This window comes from Triticum urartu, chromosome 7 (genome assembly GCF_003073215.2).
Source record: "Triticum urartu cultivar G1812 chromosome 7, Tu2.1, whole genome shotgun sequence".
NCBI lineage: Eukaryota > Viridiplantae > Streptophyta > Magnoliopsida > Poales > Poaceae > Triticum > Triticum urartu.
In genome coordinates, this window is record NC_053028.1 from 459,213,168 (window position 1) to 459,229,307 (window position 16,140).

At 45.0% G+C, this 16,140-nt stretch overlaps 2 protein-coding genes and 1 non-coding gene across 3 annotated transcripts; 2 read left to right on the forward strand and 1 right to left on the reverse strand.

The window, feature by feature from the left end:
* Positions 1-729: 729 nt before the first annotated feature.
* Positions 730-4,320, forward strand: LOC125520589 (PHD finger protein EHD3-like). Its single transcript, XM_048685543.1, has 6 exons — positions 730-1,164; positions 1,449-1,640; positions 1,752-2,063; positions 2,652-2,741; positions 2,885-2,932; positions 3,022-4,320. Exons 1-6 carry the CDS (start codon positions 1,024-1,026, stop codon positions 3,934-3,936), a joined length of 1,698 nt encoding a protein of 565 aa, XP_048541500.1. The 5' UTR covers positions 730-1,023; the 3' UTR covers positions 3,937-4,320.
* A 598-nt stretch (positions 4,321-4,918) lies between these two features.
* On the forward strand, positions 4,919-7,711 carry LOC125522765 (UDP-galactose transporter 1-like). Its single transcript, XM_048687799.1, has 5 exons — positions 4,919-5,374; positions 6,024-6,273; positions 6,352-6,559; positions 6,843-7,074; positions 7,168-7,711. The coding sequence occupies exons 1-5, from the start codon at positions 5,264-5,266 to the stop codon at positions 7,378-7,380; spliced, it is 1,014 nt and encodes a 337-aa protein (XP_048543756.1). The 5' UTR covers positions 4,919-5,263; the 3' UTR covers positions 7,381-7,711.
* Positions 7,712-9,437: 1,726 nt separating this feature from the next.
* TRNAR-UCU lies at positions 9,438-9,510 on the reverse strand. The gene has a single exon. It is a non-coding gene; the product is annotated as a tRNA-Arg (tRNA).
* Positions 9,511-16,140: the final 6,630 nt, after the last annotated feature.

Sequence of the window (16,140 nt, forward strand, 5' to 3'; positions counted from 1 at the left end):
TTCCCCTCCCACTAAATCGCAAGTTGGATAAAGCTAGCGGCAAACTGGTTGAGGAGGGGGAGGGGGTGCAGATTTGGCACCTATAAGAGACCTGGTCGAAACGATTTTTCGTCTCCCATATATCGACGGTTATTTTGCGGGGCAGGAATGTAAAGCATATGCTAGAGTTGCTCTAAACAGCACGCTCGCTCATGCCTCGTTGGCTCGCCTTTTTTTGGCTCGAATCCCCTCTCTTTCTTGGACGAGCACGCCACCGCCGGAGCAGTCCTTATTGCCACCGTGAGTCTCTCCTCCACCGCTAGGCGGTCGTCGCCCTCTTCAGTCGCGAGCGACCTTGCTCCGCGTCTCTTCCACCGGTCGCCGCCTCTCCTCCACCGCTACTCATACGTCAGCCGCCTCCCGTGGCGACGACCCTACCCAACCCAGCGGCCCCTCCATTGACTGCCGGTCCTCCTCCTCCTTTGCCCTTACTCCTCCCCGCGGACCATCGGCCGCTCCTCTTCACCCCACTGATCATTCAGGACCTCCATCGTCACCCCTTGCTCCTTTGCAGTCGCACTACACTCCGTCCCACCGCCGGCCACCTCCGATCTCTGCCTCCCGCACCGCCATCCATCTCCGAGGGGATGCAGCCCACACCAGCACCGGAGGGGATACAAATTAGAGAGACCGTGCCGAATTGCATATGTCCAAAGCTGTTTGGTGGACCATACAGATAGCCGTCCGTCCGTCACCCAGAGAGAAGGCCCAACAGTCCGTCCGTCTGGCTTTCCCTTTTCCGTTTTTCCTCTTCCAAAAACTCATCTCCCACCTTGTCCCGCTCCTCTCTGCTCCGCTGCTCCCCTCCCCTCCCCTCACCGGGAGATCCCAACCCAAATCCTCCTCCGCAACGGCCCCCCGAAACCCTAGAAACTCGCCCCCACGCTGCCTTCGTCCCCTCTCACCCCCTCCGAGGCTTCGCTCCCGGTTCCGGCCACGGGCTCGCTCTGCGCTGGGCATGTGCTGCGGCCGCCGTGCCGGAAGATGACCTCCCAGGACGGCGCCGCCCCGCCGCCGGCCCCGCCCAAGCGCCCTGCCCCGGGGGAGCAGCCGTCGTCCGAGGTTCTCGTCACCTACAAGCGCCGCCGCACGGCCACCCGCGGCGCCAGCTCCGACCCCGGAGCGGTAAGCATTGCAATCCCTAGCCTGCTCGTCTTCTTTCTTCTTCCCCCCTCCCCTTGTTGCTGTTGCAGTTGGAATATCTGGCCGTCTTTGCTCTCTGGCGCCACCAGCCGCCCAAGATTTCATTTTGAAGCGCCTAGATTTGCAACTAGGTTCTTCCAATGCCATGAATCTTGCCGCCGCCCAGCAATTCTGTACCCAATAAACGAAATATCTTTTCCTCTGCAGATGTTCTGCATAACTGAAAACTATGCTCAGTGCTTTTCCTTTGCTTGCTCTGTGTGCAGCCTTGTGCCACCACCGTCCCCTGTAGCGGTACTTCTGGCCAAGATGGCCACCAGATCCTGCCCAGACATTGGATTACTTGGAGGAACACGTTGGAGGGCTTCCTGCAATCCCCAGGTGTAAATAAGGGTGGAGGGATTCAGAGCTGCATACAAGATGCGCTCAGATACAATTGCTGTCGATCAGTGCAAAAAGTCAGTAATAATGCTCTTGTTCAGAACATATATCTCATAACAGAAGCAATCTTGTGTATAATGTCTATGATAGGAATTTCCCCTGATAGTGAATTTGTCTGTGATTTCCAGGGCAACCTAAATAAAGGCCAAGGAGCGTCAGAAGAGCATCCTGCTGGAGTAGCAGGTGCTAAAGAGATTAGCTCCTCTATTGCATTAAAAGATGCGATTGCAGCATCATTGGATGCCAACACAGCAATGTGCAATAATGCTCTCCTTGACATTTTTGTCTCAGAGAAGTTTGCCATGTTGTGTGATTTGCTAGTTGGAACTTTCCATGTGAGTAAGGTTCATGAGGTCATTGATTTGGGGAAAATTGACGCCAACATGAGAAATGGAAACTATGCACGGAACCCGGCTCTGTTCAACGACCACATCCAGCAGGTAGCTATTTCTCATTCATTCATTGGAAAAAGTAGCCGTGTTCTTGATTATTACCACAATTCAGTGCTAGGCGTTTTGCTATCGCCTAGAGCCTAGTCGCGCCTTCTTTTACTATGATTATTACTGTGTTTTATGATATCAAATAGAGACACGCCAGCATCACTTCTGCTTGGCAGCCTAGAGTAGGCCTTTTATGCACTGTAGTGTCTCAAATGGTCCCTGTATTTTCACCGTGGCATCTGTGAGCACACGTAAACCAAAATTGTCGAATAATTCTTCTGCATGCGCAGTTCAATGCTGGAGTATTAATCCAAGTGAGGAAGTTTTATTTTCCTCCTTCCGTTACTAAAATGGACAGATAGCGAAAAACAACTGTAATGTGTTGGGGTAAGATCAACTAATGGTTAGATTTGGTGAGCTGTGTAGACGGTAGCGCTCCACCTCCCACGCCTCTCAGAAGACGTGTGCTGCTCTTCTTATTTTTTGTCTTTTCTCCTTTTCATCTCTTTTTTTGCTTGCTATAAGTATTCCATGAAACATTCAGGCAAATAATACTTTAATATGTATGTATATTTGTGCATGATATAGATATGGGAGAAGTTTGAACAAGTTGGCCGAGAGATGACAAGTCTAGCCAGCAATCTTCCAATCATTTCACGAGCTTCCTATCAGAAGCAAGTAAGTTTGCAGTTTTTACCCCCATACTTAAGAGACATGTATTTCCGGACAACTGTACCTCAAGCTGCTGTTGATGCTTAACTTGTTGCTATAATTCCTCTTTATGCTGCTGCTGGGCAACACTTATGATATAATCTTTACAGGCTTCTGGAGTTTCTGAAGTAGAGGTTGCTGCTGAGCACAGGATAGAGGTAATTGGTGTGTTTGTGGACAGTTTGCTGGCCACTTTTAAAATGGTTACATCCAGCTAATAATTTTTACTGATTGCATATTTCATTAGGAAACAAGTCTGGGTGGTTTTGTCGAGAAAATCCCGAAGGATTCAAATACGACCACACAGTTCTCCCCATGTGATTCCGGTCATTCTACAATACCAAAGCGATCTGGGACATGTGGACTTGGTCGAACTTGCACTTGCAAACAATGTGGAACCAGTGCAGAAGAAGAAAAAAGCCTTATATGTGATGGATGCGACACGACATACCACTTTGAATGTGTGAAGCGACTCCATCCTGCTATGAAACAAATCCCGGACAACTGGCACTGTCCTGCCTGCAGCAGCAATAAGGGAAAGGGAAAGGGAAAGGGAAAGTCTGCAGGCGCCAAGAAGAATGTTCATGACAGCCTGCATGGTGATTGTCCTCTGTGTGACAAGCTTGAGGTCGTCAAGAAGATAGAACCACCTGAAGTTGCCAGCGGAATCGAGGCAGCCGACGAAAGAGAAGGGAGCTCGGTGCCGAGTGTGGAGGAAGAGAATGAGCCGGACCTGTACACGACCGCCCTGTCGAAACTGTGCAAGCACTGTGGCACGTGCGAGGACGACGACAAGCAGTTCCTGGTGTGTGGCCACCCTTACTGCCCCTACAAGTTCTACCACATCCGGTGCCTGAGGACGAGCCAGATCGCGCTGGAGAAGCAGAAGAATCTGGAGTGCTGGTACTGCCCCTCCTGCCTCTGCAGGGGCTGCTTCAAGAACAAGGACGACGAGGAGATCACCCTGTGCGACGGCTGCGACGAGGCCTACCACGTGTACTGCATGACGCCCAAGCGCACCTGCGTCCCCAAGGGCCACTGGTACTGTCCGCTGTGCAGCGTGCGGCGAGCAAGGGAGGGGATGCAGAGGTACGAGAAGTCGATCCTGAAGAAACAACAACATATAAGCGCCAAGCGTGCGAGCCAGTCGGACGACGCTTAGCCTAGTTGATGATGCTATTGCTTGGCCAAGAGGGGAGTAATAAGCAGAGCAGCGTTTTGCAAAGATGTTGCTTGGCCAAGCTTTGCTGGGTAAAGGAAAAGCAAGGGACGATGATTATTCTTTGGCCCTCTTTGGAGGGCCATATATGATATATACACTGGCTTGAATAGTTGAATCAGAGCCAGTCAGTTGTGTAGTTGACACTTAGAAAGTCTCGCCTGATGAAACGCTTCTTTTATGTAGGCTGTATTATTATTATTTGCACGAAACATCACTTGATTTGTTGTGTTTTTACTTACTTAGTTCCAGTTGTTCCATTGTAACTCTTGTAAGGAACGAATGATATGACCTTGTCAATCTCTATTCATTGCTGTTGTTTGGTTATAACTAACTCTATTTTTGTGTTATTTTGTCACACCTAGGAACCCTATTTTTGCAAACTGATTTTTCTTTTTGCATGGGTAAACTTATTTGTTGGGACCTTATAATGTAAGAGTACAATGCAATGTGCTTAGAGAGTTGTTTGCGAAAACGTACCCTTACATTATAATTATATACTCCCTCTTTTCTTAAATATAGGTCTTTTAAGAGATCCCACTCTAGACTACATACGGGGCAAAATGAGTGAACCTATACTCTAAAAGACGTCCAATATATCCGAATGTAGTCTTTATAGTGAAATTTCTAAAAAGACTTGTATTTAGAAACGGAGGGAGTATATAAGCAATAGGTCTATGCTATAAAATATGCATCGGTGCTTAAGAAAACATAATTTTATAGTTTTACAAACGCCTACTCTAAAGCCCATTGCATTGTACTGCTACTGCAGGGTTTGACAGGAGATTCGGAGCGGCAAATCCTAGGAGTTAAATTGTTTGCTAATTGCAGTGGCGAATCTCGTTTGCAATCGTCTGTCATTATCTCGCATGCCACGTGTCCAGGCCAGGATAGAAGCATGACGTGAAGGTAAGGAAAGCAGTAACGCGTTCCATGATGACAGGGAAGAGCCTCTCCTCTCCCTCCTTCACACAAACCGAGCTCTCAACCTAAAACCAGGACCAATCCTGGCCTGTGTACCCTCTTCTCTTCTTTCTCCCATATCTCGTGTCTTTCCTTCTCTTCTCAAGAGATCGACGGCGCCGCCTCAAGTTCTCGACTTTCTAGAACCTTCTAGAAGAACCGCCGATGCCTTATAGAATGGGTCGTCCGGAGAGGAGTTTTCGATGGATTAATTGATTATTGATTAATTGGTTCCGGAACGCCGGCCGGTTTCGGTTTCTTCCCTGGGCCTTGGCCTTCTTCTTCATCTTCTTTCGGAAGAGGCGCGATGGAGGATGGGAAGATGGGGAACGTGGCGACGGTCCGGGCGGTGCTCGCCATCCTCCAATGGCGGGGCTTCAACGTCACCGTCATCATCATCAACAAGTGGATCTTCCAGGTCCCAACTCTTCTCCATCCCCCTTTTTTATTTACCTTTTATTTCCTCCTCATCCTCATGTGCGCCTCCTCGTGTTTTTATGGGTTGATCCGTGCCTTCAGGTGCAGATTAGCTAGTGATTTATCATGCCACGAATGTAAAAAAAAAGGAGTTATCGGATTAGGTTTCCTTGCCAATGGTAAAAAAAGAACTTTTAGGAGGAGAAACAAAACCTCAAGTCCTTCCTTTCGTTCATGTGTTTGATTGCTAGTTTATTCAGAGTTAAACTAGAGGGTAAACCAACATGCCCTGATGATCTAAAAAACCAACATGCCCTGATGATCTAAAAAACCAACATGCCAGGTTTCAGGCTTCATTCAGAGTTTTTTTTGTACTGATATGTTTGACAACAAGATGAATCTAAACATATTTCACCTCAAGTGACATATGGATGAATATTCCCCCTGGGCTTCTTCCACCATCTTTGTTTGGGGGCTTATTTTATGTTTGCATTCAGTTGTCAAGTACAAGTCTGATTTCTTGGACTAGAAATATACAACATCCTGCTGCTGGCACTGGCACTATCCTCGTTAATAGAGAAATTATCCTCGTTAATAAAGAAATTATCTGCTCCTTGCTCTCGATGATTTGAAGTTTTTCTTCGATGCAGAAACTGGAGTTCAAATTCCCTCTGACCGTGTCGTGTGTCCACTTCATATGCTCTTCTATTGGAGCCTATATCGCAATCAAAGTGCTCAAAGTAAAACCACTCATCGAGGTCGCCCCCGAGGATCGCTGGAAAAGGATATTCCCCATGTCATTTGTGTTCTGCATAAACATAGTGTTGGGAAATATCAGCCTGCGGTACATCCCGGTCTCTTTCATGCAGACCATAAAATCCTTCACTCCTGCAACAACAGGTTCTCCCATTTCTTGCTCTCCATTCAACATGCCCTTTTCACGACTGCTGTCACATATTCTGATTCATTGAAGAACAGTTATTCTGCAGTGGTTGGTCTGGAGGAAATATTTTGAGTGGCGCATATGGGCTTCTTTGATTCCAATTGTGGGTGGAATCCTCTTAACTTCAGTAACTGAACTAAGCTTCAATATGTTTGGTTTTTGCGCTGCCATGGTTGGCTGCCTTGCCACATCTACAAAGACCATCTTGGCAGAATCCCTGCTCCATGGATACAAATTTGACAGGTAAACAGTTGATCTGATCAGTTTACAGAAGAAATGATTACATACCAATCTGTCTCAGTTTTACAACAAAGAATTTAAGGTGTAGGGGAAGGGTGGCTGTTGTCATGTGATGTTTCATAGTAATTGTCATCAGAGATTATCATAGATAATGGAATAAATACCGCTGCTGTCATCATTATTATTATGTAGAATCTCTTGCTATTTTTATAGTACCGCAATCAAGTACGATCTTGCACATTTTCCTTCTAGTGAGGTGATTTGCTGTTCTTTTTCTTCTCTGCAGCATTAACACAGTGTACTACATGGCACCCTTTGCCACCATGATACTATCGATACCAGCGATCGTACTCGAAGGGAGCGGCGTAATCAACTGGCTGTACACATACGAGTCAACCGTCCCTGCACTGGTCATCATAATCACCTCGGGAGTTCTCGCCTTCTGCCTGAACTTCTCCATCTTCTATGTTATCCATTCAACGACAGCGGTGACCTTCAATGTAGCCGGCAATCTCAAGGTGAGAGTAAGAGTGTGAGGCTCTATTCCGCTTTGTTCTGCTTCCCCAGTCCAAGTTTGGCACTGACAAACTGGTACCATGATCGGTTTGTAGGTGGCTGTCGCGGTACTGATCTCCTGGATGATCTTCCGGAACCCGATCTCCGCCATGAACGCCGTGGGGTGTGGGATCACTCTCGTCGGCTGCACCTTCTACGGCTATGTGAGGCATTTGATCTCCCAGCAGGCCGCCTCCCCAAGCCCGCGCACCCCGAGAAGCCGGTTGGAGATGCTCCCCCTTGTAGGCGAAAAGCAAGAGAAGATCTAGCAGCAGGACATATAGGCGCTCTTGACAATCATAGGAATAATAATGAACACACAGCATTTGGGGTTAGAAAGAGCAAAGTTTCGTAGGATACATATTTTGGTGTTGGTAACGATGCTGTACTTGATCCACCCGACTTAATTTCGCTGTTGTTTCATGTCAGTTGCTGCACACGGTTTGTTCTTCGTGGAACTGATCAGACATTTTTTGGCCTGTGCTGCTGGACAAATACTTTCTTGTGCTAGTATAAATTGTTCAGGATGCTGCTTGTAGTAGCATCTGACTACTGACGCTAATAGACTGCTGTTGAAATTTGGGCACAATTTTTTGTTTCCTCCGAAGTGTTTTTTTGTTGTTGACGGTGACCATGGCAGGCAACAGCGGGCCTGAACCATTTTCAAATATATTCATCACTGCAAAAACAGAAGACGATACAACACCAACCATTTTCAAATTTATTGAAAAAAAAGAAGACGATACAACACCACAGCTGAAACATGTAGGACGAGGCGATTCGCTGCCCAGGCTCAGCTACATCCGCGATGAACAGAAAATTCAAAAAAAAAAACACTAGTGTTGTATCGTTTCTGCCTGAACTTCAAATAATCTGAAATTTGAAGCGCACCTCACGCATCAAATTATCTTCCATGCAATTTTGTTTTCGAATTTTCTCTTCACCGGGTGCAGATGAGCCTAGGCTTAGAAATGGATATTCGCAACATATAGCACACAAAGAAAGAAGAGGAAAATGTATATAGAGAGAGAACCAAAAACAAGCCACGACAAACAACCAGCACCGAGAAATTTATCACCTTAACATTAAAAACAAAAATAACAAGTTCTTACAGATCAGCAGAGGAACAAGCACAGAACACTACCTAAGAGAAGACATAACATGATGATCAAAGGTAATCCATGTTTCTTGTGTTCCACGGACCACGGAGCCCAGCATATAGCAGAAATGCCCAGCATGAACAAACGATCCCCACCGGGAGGAAAACATGAAGCCAATAAGAAGTTTAGCAGAGAAGAAAGACAACAACTACTAGTATTTGGCACAACACCAACAGATCCCCGAACCACCCGTAGAAACTGGACATGAAAAACAATGGTCTCCCAGTTTCAACATTTTTACATAGGGAACACAAATGGGACCTAGCCCAATTTCGCTTACAACATGTTATCTCTAGTATAAGCAGAGGATCCTCAAGATGTCGCCTCGCAAACAGCCCGGGAATTTTCGAGCGCCTGAGCCATCATCCATAATGAGCACTAACAAATGTCTTTTTTTTTTTTTGCTGGTGAACAATGTCTCTTTGCCGATTCATGGATTTAGTGTAAACTCAGCTTTGCTTTTTATTTTACGAAAGAAATGGGAAACTCAGCTTTGCTGGTAAACAATGTCTCTTTGATTTAGTGTAAACTCAGCATCGGGAAACTCAGCTTTGCTGTGTCGTATTTGTACGAAAGAAATGGATAAGTGTGGATAAGGGGGGAAATTAAACAGAAACAGCAAAAATTAGGAGGAAAACATGAAGCCAATAAGAAGTTTAGCAGAGAAGAAAGACAACAACTACTAGTATTTGGCACAACACCAACAGATCCCCGAACCACCCGTAGAAACTGGACATGAAAAACAATGGTCTCCTAGTTTCAACATTTTTACATAGGGAACACAAATGGGACCTAGCCCAATTTCGCTTACAACATGTTATCTCTAGTATAAGCAGAGGATCCTCAAGATGTCGCCTCGCAAACAGCCCGGGAATTTTCGAGCGCTTGAGCCATCATCCATAATGAGCACTAACAAATGTCTATTTTTTTTTTTTTTTTGCTGGTGAACAATGTCTCTTTGCCGATTCATGGATTTAGTGTAAACTCAGCTTTGCTTTTTATTTTACGAAAGAAATGGGAAACTCAGCTTTGCTGGTAAACAATGTCTCTTTGATTTAGTGTAAACTCAGCATCGGGAAACTCAGCTTTGCTGTGTCGTATTTATACGAAAGAAATGGATAAGTGTGGATAAGGGGGGAAATTAAACAGAAACAGCAAAAATTAGTCACGCTCGGTGGGACTCGAACCCACAATCCTTTGATTAGAAGTCAAATGCCTTATCCATTAGGCCACGAGCGCTTTGTGTTGCACTTCTTCAAGCTTATTTATTTGGCATAGGGATTTGAACGCCTTGGAAGTTTGAAGCCTCCGGATTCTTTGGTCGCCAAGAGCTCTTATAAGTTTTACAGTTTTTTTTTTGCGGGGGAAGTTTTTCAGATTAATAATACTATATGACTATATGATGATGTAGTGCTCAGGCTGGTTTTGTATCATGTGTCTTTTGCACTTACAGGGCTAGTTCATTTAAATTATATGCGGATGTGTATGATTCTTTTTTACATGTTATGTGACAAAGTATCTATCCCGCAAAAAAAAAAGACAAAGTATCCATTATCCTACTCTATTTAAGTCCAATTTATTTGGTGGCTGCCAAAATAAGTTGTCCCCTTCTCAACTTATTTTGAAAGCCACCCTCAATTTTTTGGGGGGCTTTGGTGACTTCTGTAATAAGATAAGTTGGGAAGTGGGTACCTTATGCCATAAGCTGTCAGAAGAACTGGACATTACTCTAAATTTATTCCATGTTCGGGTGAACATAATTGATATCCTTGTTCTAGCTAAGACTTATTTTTTGTGGGGAATTCAGAGAGCTTGATTCAACAAAAAAAGGAGATGGCTGATTTGGCTAATCTGTTTAATTACATGTTGAAATACAAAAGTTCAAAATGATGGAACAGGCTCTCCGACTTCTAAAAGAATCATCGCCACAACCAACAGGGAGCTACAGCGAGAAGTGCATTGATAGACCTGGTAATGTCAATGTATCTCCATTATCACATGCGGGTAGCCTTGAGACTTAGCAAATATAACGTCATCCTACAATGCCAAAGCTTTCGCAACGAACGGATGAGTGACACCTTCGTGTGACCTTAGCAAATATAATTCTACAGTAATAATTTTATACACAAAAAAAAATCCACGGATACCATGGATTCCATGGTGTCCTCCGACGAGGAAGACGCTAGGGGAGGGGAAGAAGATGCGCGAGGGGAGGGGGGGGAGGGGGTGATCTCACTGATAACCCACAAGTATAGAAGATCGCAACCGTTTTCGAGGGTAAAGTATTCAACCCAAATTTATATATTCGACACAAGGGGCGCCAAATAATATTTAAAGGTATTAGCAGCTGAGTTGTCAATTCAACCACACCTGGAGATTAATTATCTGCAGCAAGTAATCAGTAGCAAAGTAATATGATAGTTTTGATGGTAGTGATAGCAGCAACGGCAACGGTAACAGTAACAGTGATAACAGTAATTTTATAGCAAGTGTAACAGTGATGATAGTAGTAGTAACTTAGCAAGAACAATATAAGATAAATTCGTAGGCATTGGATTGGTGACTTGTTGGATGATATTCATCATGAGACGGTTATAACCTAGGGCGATACGGCACTAGCTCCAGTTCATCAGTATAATGTAGGCATGTATTCCGTAAATAGTCATACGTGCTTATGGAAAAAACTTACATGGCATCTTTTGTCCTACCCTCCCGTGGCAGCGGAGTCCATATTGGAAACTAAAAGATATTAAGGTCTCCTTTTAATAGAGAACCGAAACAAAGCATTAACACATAGTGAATACATGAACTCCTCAAACTACGGTCATCACCGGGAGTGGTCCCGACTATTGTCACTCCGGGGTTGCCGGATCATAACACGTAGTAGGTGACTATAACTTGCAAGATCGGATTTAGAACATGGATATAATGGTGATAACATAAACGGTTCAGATCTAAAATCATGGCACCCGGGCCCAAAGTGACAAGCATTAAGCATGGCAAAGTCATAGCAACATCAATCTTAGAACATAGTGGATACTAGGGATCAAGCCCTAACAAAACTAACTCGATTACATGATTAATCTCATCCAACTCCTCACCAACCAACAAGCCTACGAAGCAATTACTCACTCTCGGTGGGGATAATGAAATTGGCAATGGAGAAGGGTTGGTGATGATGAAGAACGAAGACCCCCCTCTCCGGAGCCCCAAACGGACTCCAGATCTAGCCTCCTGATGAAGAACAGGAGGTGACGGCGGCTCTGTCTCGTGGATCACGATAATTCTCTCTCCCTGATTTTTTCTGGAAAAATAGGATTTTATAGCGTTGGTTTCAGGGTCTGCGGGGCCACCAGATGGGGACAACCCACCTGGGAGCGCCAGGAGAGGGGGCGCGCCCTGGTGGGTCGTGCCCACCCAGGTGCCCCTCTCCGATAGGTCTTGCCTCCAGAAATTCTTATTTATTGTATAAAAATTCCTCGCAAAGTTTCATTCCATTCCGAGAATTTTTATTTCTGCACAAAAACAACACCATGGTAGTTCTGCTGAAAACAGCGTCAGTCCGGGGTTAGTTTCATTCAATCAAATTAGAGTCCAAAACAAGAGGAAGCGTTAGGAAAAGTAGATACGTTGGAGACGTATCACTCACCTCCTCACCCGAAGGTGGCGTCGGTCGCGCTGGTCCGGCAGCAACAAGTGCTGCGATCGGGATGTGGTGGCGGCATGCAGGTCGAGAGGGGGTCGAAGTGAAAAAGACGATGGGGTGAATCATACTTAGGCTTTTTTTGTCTAGATAGGGTAGTTAGAAGATGGAATAGTGCTGGCGTGGGCCTAATGGGCCATGCCATAATAAACTGTAGTTAATAGAAGAAAAAAAACTCAGCAAATATCTATGGCGTGACGAAACAATACAACGCCAGTACTAAGGTCATATCAATGTCATACCAAATATAGCTACGCCACAACTATTTGAAAAAAATTAGTTCCCGCATTGTTGGGAAATGGCGCGCCACCAACAAAAATTATGGCTAGTCATTTCTCCACTACTGCAAGATTAGTTCCCCAAGCTAGATTGGTCTTGCAAAGCTCTCCAACACTCTATAAAGGTGTATGGATGAGAGGCCCCTAACCTGCATTATCCTTTTGAAACGCCAATCGAAATTGTCGACACTTTCACTAGTACAGCGAGCTGCTATATAAACCGTTTTTACGCCTTTCCGCGACATCATTCTGAACCGTCGTCAAGTGAGTGTGTGTGATAGGGGGTTCTTCCCACATGATCCAAAAATCGTCGGGATAGGCCCTCCGGTCACACACGCTGGGCAAAATGAGATCGTGTGCAACGACGAGGGATCAAATACAATTATACATGCCCAATTGGTTTCGGTCGTAAGTATATAGCACAGAGCCAGTCCCAGAGAAACGTTTCCGTTTGTATGTACATTCCACACAGTCATTTCAAGGAATACGTTTCCGTTCTTACGTACATCCCACACAGTCAATCCAAGAAGTACGTTTTTGTTCGTATGTACATCCCACACAGTTAGCCGAGAAAAAGTGTTTCTGTTCGTATATACACCCCACACAGTTTTATATATAGCCTCGTGTATGATAGGTGTAACCGTTTGCTTTTATTCAACTACATCACACACGATTTGTCGATTTGATAAAAAAATTGTATGACATTGAGCTATCCATCACAACCGCTTTTACTGCTAGAACCGTTTACAAAGTTCCATGACCCATTTAGCAGGTTTATTAGTTTACAGTTAATAATTTTTACGCAAATTCACATTTCATATCGAACATCTGTTTGCCAATTTCATATGAGCCGCATAAATATATTTTAACATCACAATACGATAGCTACCTGAAAACAACACAATACATCATATAACTAGTTCATCTTCATAAGAACAATATTAGAATAATATATTCATTTCCCTAATCGAGATCAGTCAGGCTCGTCTTATCCACCTCTGCTTTCAGTTCAGTAAGAACCTGTTTTGCACTGACCAACTGGAAAAGTGTCTCCTCATTCGCCAACACCATCTTAGCAAAGTCCAATTAAAAAAAAATCTGAGCTCATTCTTCATCTTCCTCTTTATTTCTGCATCTTGAAATATTCTTCAGCGTTGACAACACTTTCTCTAAGCCTATCTCTGTTCTCTTTCTCATACATGCTCCAGAGCTTTTGTTGGGGAACGTAGCAATTTCAAAAAAAATTCTACGCACACGCAAGATCATGGTGATGCATAGCAACGAGAGGGAAGAGTATCGTCCACGTACCCTAGTAGACCGTAAGCGGAAGCGTTATGAGAACGCGGTTGATGTAGTCGAACGTCTTCACGATTCGACCGATGCAAGTACCGAACGCACGACACCTCCGAGTTCAGCACACGTTCAACTCGATGATGTCCCACGAACTCCGATCCAGCAGAGCTTCATGGGAAAGTTCCGTCAGCACCACGGCGTGTTGACGGTGATGATGTTGCTACCGACACAGGGCTTCGCCTAAGCACCGCTACGATATGATCGAGGTGGATTATGGTGGAAGGGGGCACCGCACACGACTAAGGGATCAATGATCAACTTGTGTGTCTAGAGGTGCCCCCTGCCCCCGTATATAAAGGAGAAAGGGGGGGGGAGGTTGGCCGGCCCTCTATGGCACGCCAGGAGGAGGAGTCCTCCTCCTAGTAGGAGTAGGACTCTCCTCTTTCCTACTCCTACTAGGAGGGGGAGAGGAAGGGGGAGAGGGAGAACGAAAGAGGGGCACCGCCCCCCTCTCCTAGTCCAATTCGGACCAGAAGGGGAGGGGCGCGCGGCCTGCCCTAGGCCAACCCTCTCTCTCTCTCTCTCCACTAAGGCCCATAAGGCCCATTATTTCTCCCGGGGGTTCCGATAACCCTCCGGCACTCCGGTTTCCTCCGAAATTACCCGGAACACTTCCGGTGTCCGAATATAGTCGTCCAATATATCGATCTTTACGTCTCGACCATTTTGAGACTCCTCGTCATGTCCGTGATCATATCCGGGACTCCGAACTGCCTTCGGTACATCAAAACACAAAAACTCATAATACCGATCGTCACCGAACTTTAAGCGTGCGGACCCTACGGGTTCGAGAACTATGTAGACATGACCGAGACACGTCTCCGGTCAATAACCAATAGCGGAACTTGGATGTTCATATTGGCTCCCACATATTCTACGAAGATCTTTATCGGTCAAACCGCATAACAGCATACGTTGTTCCCTTTGTCATCGGTATGTTACTTGCCCGAGATTCGATCGCCGGTATCTCAATACCTAGTTCAATCTTGTTACCGGCAAGTCTCTTTACTCGTTCTGTAATGCATCATCCTGCAACTAACTCATTAGTTACAATGCTTGCAAGGCTTATAGTGATGTGCATTACCGAGTTGGCCCAAAGATACCTCTCCGACAATCGGAGTGACAAATCCTAATCTTGATCTACGTCAACTCAACAAGTACCATCGGAGACACCTGTAGAGCACCTTTATAATCACCCATTTACGTTGTGACGTTTGGTAGCACACAAAGTGTTCCTCCGGTAATTGGGAGTTACATAATCTCATAGTCATAGGAACATGTATAAGTCATGAAGAAAGCAATAGCAGTAAACTAAAACGATCAAGTGCTAAGCTGACCAAATGGGTCAAGTCAATCACATCATTCTCCTAATGATGTGATCTCGTTTATCAAATGACAACTCATGTCTATGGTTAGGAAACATACCATCTTTGATCAACGAGCTAGTCAAGTAGAGGTATACTAGTGATAATCTGTTTGTCTATGTATTCACACATGTATCATGTTTCCGGTTAATATAATTCTAGCATGAATAATAAACATTTTCATGATACGAGGAAATAAATAATAACTTTATTATTGCCTCTAGGGCATATTTCCTTCAGCTTTGTGATACGTCCATTTTGCATCATGTTTTCCTACTGTTATTTACATTGTTTTTATGCATAATAATGCTTTATGGAGTAATTCTAATACTTTTTCTCTCATAATATGCAAGATTTACACAAAGTGGGAGAATGCCGGCAGCTGGAATTCTGGACCTGAAAAAGCTATGTCAGAGTTACCTATTCAGCACATCTCCAAATGAGCTGAAAATTTACGGAGAATTGTTTTGGAAATATGATGAATATTGGAGCAAATAACTACCAGAGGGGCCCCACCAGGTGGGCACAATCCACCTGGGCGCGCCCTGGTGGGTTGTGCCCTCCTCGGCCCACCTCTGGTGCCCCTCTTATGGTATATAAGTCATTTTGACCTAGATAAAATAAGGAGAGGACTTTTGGGACAGAGCGCCGCTGTCTCGACGCGGAACTTGGGCAGGAGCACTTTTTCCCTCCGGCGGAGCGATTCCGCCGGGGGAACTTCCCTCTCGGAGGGGAAAATAAGCGCAATCATCATGACCAAAAACTCTCCCATATTGGGGAGGGCAATCTCCATCAACATCTTCAACAACACCATCTCCTCTCAAAGCCTAGTTCATCTCTTGTGTTCAGTCTTTGTACCGGAACCTCAGATTGGTACCTGTGGGTGACTAGTAGTGTTGATTACATCTTGTAGTTGATTACTGTATGGTTTATTTGGTGGAAGATTATAGGATCAGATCCATTATGCTATTTAATACCCCTCTGATCTTGAGCATGATTATCATTTGTGAGTAGTTACTTTTGTTCTTAAGGTCACGGGAGAAATCTTGTTGCAAGTAATCATGTGAACTTGATATGTGTTTGATATTTTGATGATATGTATGTTGTGATTCCCTTAGTAGTCTCATGTGTACATGGACTACATGAAACTTCACCATATTTAGGCCAAGGG